Source organism: Ahaetulla prasina, chromosome 2 (assembly GCF_028640845.1).
Source record: "Ahaetulla prasina isolate Xishuangbanna chromosome 2, ASM2864084v1, whole genome shotgun sequence".
Lineage (NCBI taxonomy): Eukaryota > Metazoa > Chordata > Lepidosauria > Squamata > Colubridae > Ahaetulla > Ahaetulla prasina.
The window spans coordinates 129,002,110-129,011,572 of NC_080540.1; the positions used below are offsets into that span (position 1 = coordinate 129,002,110).

The following is a 9,463-nucleotide window of genomic DNA, read 5'->3' on the forward strand; positions in this document are numbered from 1 at the left end:
TGCTTGTTAAAACTTTTTCAATAAAAAAAATAGACAAGGAAAGTGAAAAATGTTATGTAGCGGGTAAATATTCACAGGTGTTATCACTGGTATAGGTCACATGTGCAACTTTTCAAGGGACAATCCTTGATTTGGAGATGCAAGTGTACTTTAAAGATAATGATGTGTAAGAATTAACTTTAGGGGTTCTCAAATTTGCCTATTAATGATTAATACTTGCATAGCAGGCTGAATGGAAGAACAAGTAATGCTTTGGTTTCGATACCAAAAAAGAAGTTCAATATGATTGACTCTCTCTCCACAATCCTCTAAAGCAGGGGTGAAATCCAACAGGTTCTGACAGAAATCCAACAGGTTCTGGAGAACCCGTAGTGGAAATTTTGAGTAGTTTGGTGTCAGGGATCCAGGGTAATATGGCTTCCAGGCCTGACATTTAGAGAACCGGCAAATATCACCTCTGGCTGGTCCCAGAGAGTGGGGGGAATGGAGATAGTGCAGTATCCTTCCCCTGCCATACCCACCAAGCCACGCCCACAGAACCGGTAGTAAAAAAAAATGAATTTCACCACTGCTCTAAAGTAACCTCGACTAAACTGCAAACAGAAATTGTGCTTATCCTTCCTTATGCTCCAAAATATTTCTTCCAAACTGTTTTTGAAGTATTGCACACCAGGTTTTTTTTTTTGAAGGTAATAGAACAACAGAGTTGGAAGGACCCTTGGAGGTATTCTAGTCCAACCCTCGACTCAGGCAGAAAACCCATTTCAGACAAATTGTTGTCTAATCTCTTCTTAAAAACCTCCAGTATTGGAGCAAAGGTGCAAAGGTGCACAAAGGTGCAGTTTCTAGAATAAAGAACAATGTCTTAATTGGCAGAAAATTTATAATCAAAGGGTGGAACCAAAGGTGAAATCCAGTAGGTTCTGGAGAACTGGTAGCAGAAATTTTGAGCAGTTCGGAGAACCAGTAGCGGAAATTATGAGTAGTTTGGAGAACTGGCAAATACCACCTCTGGCTGGCCCCAGAGTGGGGAGGGAATGGGGATTTTGCAGTATCCTTCCCCTGGAGTGGGGTGGGAATGGAGATTTTGCAGTATCCTTCTTCTGCCACGCCCACCAAGCCACACCCACAGAACCAGTAGTTAAAAAAAATGGATTTCACCACTGGGTGGAACCAGTCTCAACCAATAAGGCTTACATGCAATAATGGCCTTTTCCTTCATCTCAAGAATAGCTGCACCAGCCTGTAAAGGGACTCCTTAAATGTCTTTATTTGGCAGACTTTGCTGGAGAAAAGGCCTTCGTAATTTTCCTCTCTTATTTTACTCATGGATCTTGTGGATCTCTGAAAAGTAAATGATTGGTTCCACTAGTATCACTGCTGATTGGTGCTATGAGATTGTAATGCCTCCATTCAGTTCCGGAAACTTGATAATTGACCACAGAACATTTGCAGCATGTCCTTGATCTTTATTTCACAAATATCTGAAGGTGTTCAACAGCTCCAGTGGTCAATTTCCTACTGAATGGAGTTCAAACTCTTCATCATACAGATAATAGATACTGTATCTAGGCAGTTATTTTTCTCCTTCTTTCTCATTGCACTTACACTCAAGTGATGCAGAGGAATGGGGGAAAAACTGAACAGACCACAAGTAACACACACAGGGACAAATGCTTCATTCTATTTCTTGGGTGGTTTCTCAACCAAAAGCAACCTTCTCCACCACCACCTCCAACCTAGAAGTTGCAGTTTGCCCTGCAAGCAGTAGATTCAGGTAGCCTAACGTTTTTCGTACTGCAACAAGTAGGAGCAGGTTTTTGTTTGAGAAACAATCCAGAAATGTGATAAAGGCCTTTCCTTGCTAATGAATTAATGTACTTTCACTGGTAAAAGAACAGCCTCCTTAAAGAGTTTTTTTTCAGATTTTGTTCTCCATCCAAAAGCTGTTTTCTCATCTTGCTAATTTCTCATTTTTACAGTTTGCACGCCAGTATTTTCAGGCTAGTGATTGGTTGTCGTCTGATGAATGACATGGCTAATATATCCAATCATTCATTGTCCAAAGAATTGGGATTGACCATATCTTCCCAGGATAGATTATCCATGTCACCTGATCTATCTCCCTCAAACTGGGTAGGGAAACCCTGTAGCTTTTCATTCTTATTATATTATTGTTATGATGGAAGGACCCTGTTGGCTTCAGCAAGAAAAAGAATCAAGAAGGACAAAACATGTTTAAATTCTTGGAAGGAAAATAAGGGCAGTGTCATGTGATCTAGGGAAACCTGGAATAGCTGAAGGATGCTGGAGCTCCTGCCAATTGAAACAAAGAGATACAGACTCCTCCACCACTACCACAGCCAGCACCAGTGCCCCAAATCAGCCTTCTTCCTCCTACCTTTATATAAAAATAAATGATAAGGTACTCAATATTCTTTTGGGAGAGTTCAAAAAAAGTGGGTTCTGTTCAAGCACTCCTTCTTCTCCTTCTTCCACAAAACAGAAACCACACACCCCCTTGAAATCCTACGTGTCCAGGAAACATGGAAACTGATGAAAAATATCCTCTGACGTTCAGGCAGCAGAAAGAGCCAGCCAAACCCTGGGAGGGAGAGAGAAATAAAAGCGGTGTCATATGAGGCTTGGAAGAAAGAAGGACCTTTTTTTGTCCAAATTAAAACTAGCAAAACAATCTTCCCAATGGTGTTCTCCCAGCACACAAGGTTGGGTTTGGCTCTCCCGCTTTCTACAGTTGTAAAACAAGAACCTCCAAACTGCGTATCTATTGGGGAACAAAAGATATGATCAGGGAAATGGGAGAAGAAACTCTTGTGCTTCCATCATAACTTGAAAGGCTTTCCAACATCCAACCTAGGGACTGAGCAAAAGAATGTGAGACAATAAACATTCTCTCTGGGTTGTAAACTTTGCCCTCCAATGTGAGCTGGGGAGACTACCCTGCCTCTCACAAAGCACGATGTGTACTCAGGAGAAGGAGGAAAAAAGAGAGAGAGAGAGAGAGAGAGAGAGAAATCAACGAGAAAGGCAGGTCATGGCCTCTTGGTTACTGAGCCTGCCCAGGCTTGCCTGGGTAAAGCATGATTTCAAACACCAATGCTTGTGAGCAGGAACCGCTCCCCACCCTTGGCCTTCTTTGCTTCCCTCCATTCTGGGGGAAAATAGCGCGCTTCCCTCCTCCCAAATCGTGAGCAGAAGTGGCGAGGGGGGGGGGGCAAAAGAGGGAGAGAAAGACATTGTGGAATCTATTTGTTTGTTTAAGCCAGTCAGTTTCACAAAGAGCCCAGCACTATTCTCCTGAGCTGTGGGAGGGAGCAGGGGAGGAATTGTTAGAAAAGGGAGTTTGGCGAACCGCGCAAATGTATTACCATTGGCGGGGGCTGCTCAAACAGAATTGTGCAACGGTGTTATTCAATGGCAATCACGCTGCTGGTCTTTTCTCATAAATCCGCACAAGGAGTGAAATCCACCGTTTGGGTGAGGGCAATATGATCTCAGAGAAGGAAAGTCCAGAGTCTTTCTAGACAATAGGCTTCTTGCAGACAGCCTCATTCTGGGGGCACTCCAATGCTGCCAATCAAGTGACCCCGTGTGTTTCTGTTTAACGGATATTTCAGGCTGAAGTAAGAAAGGGAAGAAGCCATGGGAAGCAGAGAGGGTTGCTGGTGCAAGGTGGCAAGATATCTCTGAAGGAGGCTCTCAGTCTCAGCCCTATGAGGAAGTTCAGGCAAGAAGTACACCCCGAAATAGCAACTCCCACTTTATTGTAAAGTTGCATTAACATAATCTTGCAAATCTGGAAGTATTTATCTCCCCCTTCAACTTTAGCGTCCAAGAAACTAGGGAGGATCCCTTCTGAGATGTTTGCCACACGTCCCACTCCTCCTGCAGGCTCAGTTGCCTCTTAACTGACTGTCTGAAGCTCTTCCTTGTGTCTCCCAAGGTCATTGCCACATACTGTTAACATTGGCAGGCATATTCCTAATAAATGCCTGTCTGGAAGGACTTCTGTGGCATAGAGTTCTATATATGCTCTAGGCATATTGTTCTAGGCCAATGCTTAAGCTGCGGAGAAATGGAATTTCTCCCAAATAAGTGACAAAATTATTTCCTGCTTATATCTGCCCAGTTACGCTGGAATTGTAATTCTCAGAATTATCGGCCAGAATCATCTGTCAAGCTATGAATTTTATTATCCAAAATGCTTGGAGGACCTGATCTGTTAAAGTCAGTTTTATAATGAGGACAATGCACTTTCGTTTCTTTCTGGATCAAGCTTTAAACGAGGGTGTGTGTGTGTCTGCAAAGTTTGTAAGGTTTCATTGATAAATCCTGATTACCCTCTTCTTTGGCTGGCTCATATACTCAGCTTTCTCAACCATGGTTTACTGAATACATCTCAATGGCAAGGCACACACTATAAATATGAACCAGGTTTTCTCATGCATGAAAAATGGCATCTGAGATAGGACTCCCCCATCTACTTCCCTCAGATCCCCTGGGATTACTTTATCTACTCTCAGATTTAGGCTTAAGTGAGATACCTGTATTTTTTTTGGTAGAACTTAGAATAACACAGATGGAAGGGATCTTGTAGGTCATTTGGTCCAAATTGTTGTATTTTTTTTTAATTTGAATTTATATCCCGCCCTTCTCCGAAGACTCAGGGCGGCTTACACTGTGTTAAGCAATAGTCTTCATCCATTTATATATTATATACAAAGTCAACTTTTATTGCCCCAACAACCTGGGTCCTCAATCTGGGTATTTGTGAAATACTATGAAAATCAAGAATCCATCCATGTTAAATGTAACATCAGACAATTTTATATTGTGAATGGTGCAGAGATAACTGTGAGCAGGTAGTAGAAATAAGTAATAAAATAAGAAATAAATAACTGATTGTCTTTCAAGATGGCGCCGATGAAGGCTGCCTCGGTGAAATGCTCTCTAATGATTTCTTTATTTCTAATTGTTTCTTTATTTCTAATTGTTCTCTGTGACTGACTACAGATTTCCTACTCACGAGACCATCTACTAAAAATTAAGCAACATTTCTTTAAGGAGCAGCTTTCTGTGATCTCAGCCCCCCCTGTCTTTACGAACGCAGAGGAGATTCTAACACAGGAAGAGGCAATTCCCCCGGAGCCATGGATTACCAAAAAAAATAAACGACAGAAGCAGCGGAGAGATAAACGGGCTGGGATCTTAAACAGATTAAGGAATAGAAGCAATAAAACTCCTCTGCCTTCAATTTTCCTAACAAATGTACGTTCACTTGCAAATAAGATGGATGAAATACTCCTCTTAAACAAATACTATTCTGATTTTCGCAATTCAGCAGTCCTATGCTTCTCTGAAACCTGGTTAAAGGAATCAATTGAAGATAGCAGCCTGCATATTCCAGGGTTTCAGATTGAACGATCAGACAGAATTACAGAAACATCTGGTAAAAAGAAGGGAGGAGACTTATGCCTATTTATTAACAGCAGCTGGTGTCAAGATTTAAAAGTAATTTACAAATTCTGTGACAACAATTTAGAGACTTTAATTATCAACTGCAAACCATACTATTTGCCTCGTGAATTTTCCTCATTTCTTCTAATTGCTGTTTATGTCCCACCACAAGCCTGTGTAAACAAGGCATTACGAACTCTAGCTGACTAAATCATGGAGGCTGAAGCCAAATACCCTGATTCATTGGCCATTATTTTGGGAGATCTAAACAAGGCAAACTTAAGGAAAGAGCTACCAAAATACTTTCAGCATGTCAATTGTCCCACTAGAGACAAGAATACTTTAGACCATTGCTACACAAAACTAAAAGATGCTTATCGGTCTTTACCATGAGCATCAGTATGACACTCTTATCATTGCATGATTCACCTTGTACCTGCTTACAGGCAAAGACTTAAAACCACAAAACCAACAATTAAATCAGTGAAGACCTGGACGGAGGAGGCAAAATTAAACCTACAGGCCTGCTTTGACTGCATTGATTGGAATATTTTTGAAGATACCTCTGCAGACCTGGATGAACTCACAGATACTGTAACATCATATGTCAGCTTCTGTGAAGACCTATGTGTACCTACAAGGAACTTGCGAATATACAGTAACAACAAACCTTGGTTCACACCTAAACTTAAGCAGCTACGACATTCCAAAGAGGAAGCCTACAGAAAAGGTGATAAAATGCTGTACAATCAGGCCAGAAATGCACTAACAAGGGAGATCAGAGCAGCAAAAAGAAGCTACTCTGAAAAGCTAAAGAATCAGTTTTCAGCAAATGAACCAGCAAACATGTGGAAAACTCTTAAAAATATCACCGGCTATGGCAAACCTCCTTCCCAGGCTGAAGGTAATCAACAACTGGCAGATGACCTGAATGAGTTTTACTGCAGGTTTGAAAGGAAACTACAGCCACCTATCTCCACAACCCCCATCTCAGACACACCAACAACAGCCAAGCCTCCTACAACTGACCCCATTTCATTGGGTTCACAACCCCTAGTGATCACAGAAAAGGAAGTGCAGGACCTATTTCACAGACAAAAGCCAGGAAAAGCTCCAGGCCCAGACAAGATAACTCCTTCTTGCTTAAAAGTCTGTGCTGACCAATTGGCCCCCATCTTCACCCATATTTTCAATAAATCACTAAAGATGTGCTATGTTCCTTCTTGCTTCAAATGCTCTACCATCATCCTAGTGCCGAAGAAGCCCACCATCAAGGAGCTGAATGACTACAGACCAGTTACTTTAACATCTGTAGTCATGAAAACCTTTGAAAGGCTAGTGCTTTCCTACTTGAAAACCATCACAGGTCCGCTGTTAGACCCCTTGCAATTTGCATACCGAGCAAATAGATCAACAGATGATGCTGTTAATATGGCTCTGCACTACATCCTACAACATCTTGAATCTCCAAGACCTATGCAAGGGTCCCCTTTGTAGACTTTAGTTCAGCATTCAATACCATCATTCCAGACACTCTTATAACTAAGCTAAACCAGCTACAGGTACCTGAACAGACTTGTAAGTGGATCAAAAGCTTCCTAACAAACAGGAAGCAGCAGGTGAAGCGAAGCAGGATCACATCAGATACCTGTACAATTAGCACAGGGGGGCCCCCAAGGCTGTGTGCTCTCGCCACTTCTCTCTGTATACCAATGACTGCATCTCCAATGATCCATCTGTTAAACCACTGAAGTTCGCAGATGACACAATAGTGATCGGTCTCATTCGAGACAATGACGAATCCGCATATAGATGAGAGGTTGAACGACTAGCCTCATGGTGCGACCGAAACAATCTGGAACTGAACACACTCAAAACCGTAGAAATGGTGATAGACTTTAGGAGAAACCCTTCCATACTTCCACCTCTCACAATACTAGACAACACAGTATCAACAGTAGAAATCTTCAAATTTCTAGGTTCTACCATATCGCAGGATCTAAAATGGACAGCTAACATCAAAAACATCATCAATAAAGAACAACAAAGAATGTTCTTTCTGCACCAACTCAGAAAGCTCAAACTGCCCAAGGAGCTGCTGATCCAGTTCTACAGAGGAATTATTGAGTCTGTCATTTGCACCTCTATAACTGTCTGGTTTGGTTCTGCAACTCAACAAGAAAGACACAGACTTCAGAGGATAATTAGAACAGCAGAAAAAATAATTGCTACCAACCTGCCTTCCATTGAGGACCTGTATACTGCACGAATCAAGAAAAGGGCCGTGAAAATATTTCCAGATCCCTCACATCCTGGACATAAACTGTTTCAACTCCTACCCTCAAAACGACGCTATAGAGCACTGCACACCAGAACAACTAGACACAAGAACAGTTTTTTCCGGAAGGCCATCACTCTGCTAAACAAATAATTCCCTCAACACTGTCAAACTACTAAATCTGCACTACTATTAATCTTCTCATCGTTCCCATCACCAATCTCTTTCCACTTATGACTGTATGACTGTAACTTTGTTGCTGGTAATCCTTATGATTTATATTGATATTGATTGTTCCTGATTGCTTATTTGTACCCTATGATTATCATTAAGTGTTGTATCATTAAGTGTTAAATTGTACCCTATGACCATCATTTGTGTTGTAAATGTTGTACCTTGATGAAGGTATCTTTTCTTTTATGTACACTGAGAGCATATGCACCAAGACAAAATCCTTGTGTGTCCAATCACAATTGGCCAATAAAAATTCTATTCTATTCTAATGAAATTTTGCTCCAAATGACGGCTTTTCTTGGAAAAGCAAATAATTTTCTACATTTAGATATTGACTGAATTGTCTGAAGTTAGTCCCTAAAATCCTTAGCAGTGACTATACAGCATGGAATTGAAGACCAAAGGTTCCACATAATAGGAGTTTGGATCAGTACATTTATGATTTGGTTGGTTGTTTACGATATTTTTCCTCCTCTCTTCTCCCTTGCCCAGCTCTTCTACAATCTATCTTCTTTTCCATTGGGCAGACGTGAACACCTCAAAACACTTAACTGACTGGGAGAAAATATAACATAAGCCTTTTTTTTTCTCCCTGGTTCTTGCTGTCCTTTTATAGGTTGGGTTTTTTCCCCCCTTTTTCACTGAGCATAGAGGCTGGCATCAATCCATCTTGGCAACAATCTGCTTTCACTTGCTAATCATTCTAAATATTGAAAATCAACGCCTAGAATAAACAGCTCTGCAATAGGGCCAGTCTTTGCTCAGTTTGGAAATGCTAATCTAGTAGTCTTTGTTTCCTTCTGTGGATTTGAAGCCTTGCCTTCTGAACAAGTCACAGCTGATGGATCTCCAGACCTTCCCTCCACCCTCTTCTGTTTACATTTTTTCCCTCTCATTCTGAAAATCCAGCGCCTTTTTACATTTCTTGCTAGGCTGGGGAAAAAAATAAGGAATGGTGTAGAGGAGCAGAAGGGCTGGACACACATTGCATAGTAATGAACAAACTAGACTCCAAAGTTTAGGAATTTCCAGCTTTTGGTGTGAAGAAGGTTCCAGAAGTTCAAATACTCTCTGTTAACCTGTTTCCTTAGCATGCATAATGAGACATCACAAGCATGGACTTTCTAAAGTCTGTGTGAGTGTGTATGTAGGAAATGGTTATATTTGTTTTTTTCAGCCAGAAAATCTCAAGACAGTGAGTTTCTTGAGGCATGATTCTAATCCAGGATCAAGCAAGATATTCAAAGTGTGATCTTTTCATTATCCAATTTTCTTTCTCCTGACTTGGTATTATTATTGAATTTTAATTCTGCACCCTAAATAATGTTAGGATTCACTAGATAAGTTTTGTTTTCCTATTCAAGCTAATAGCCATTTCACACATTCACTAGGTTACTAGGTGGTAACAAAGAGAGGTTGTTTGGTCATCTGGAATTTTTGCATAATAGATCTAGTAGCTCTTTTATAAGCCAA

At 41.0% G+C, this 9,463-nt stretch overlaps 1 protein-coding gene across 1 annotated transcript; it reads left to right on the forward strand.

The window, feature by feature from the left end:
- Positions 1–3,412: 3,412 nt before the first annotated feature.
- LOC131193241 (uncharacterized) lies at positions 3,413–8,282 on the forward strand. The gene is made up of 2 exons (XM_058173238.1): positions 3,413–3,498; positions 5,035–8,282. Exon 2 carries the CDS (start codon positions 5,899–5,901, stop codon positions 6,973–6,975), a length of 1,077 nt encoding a protein of 358 aa, XP_058029221.1. The 5' UTR covers positions 3,413–3,498; positions 5,035–5,898; the 3' UTR covers positions 6,976–8,282.
- The last annotated feature ends 1,181 nt before the right edge of the window (positions 8,283–9,463 follow it).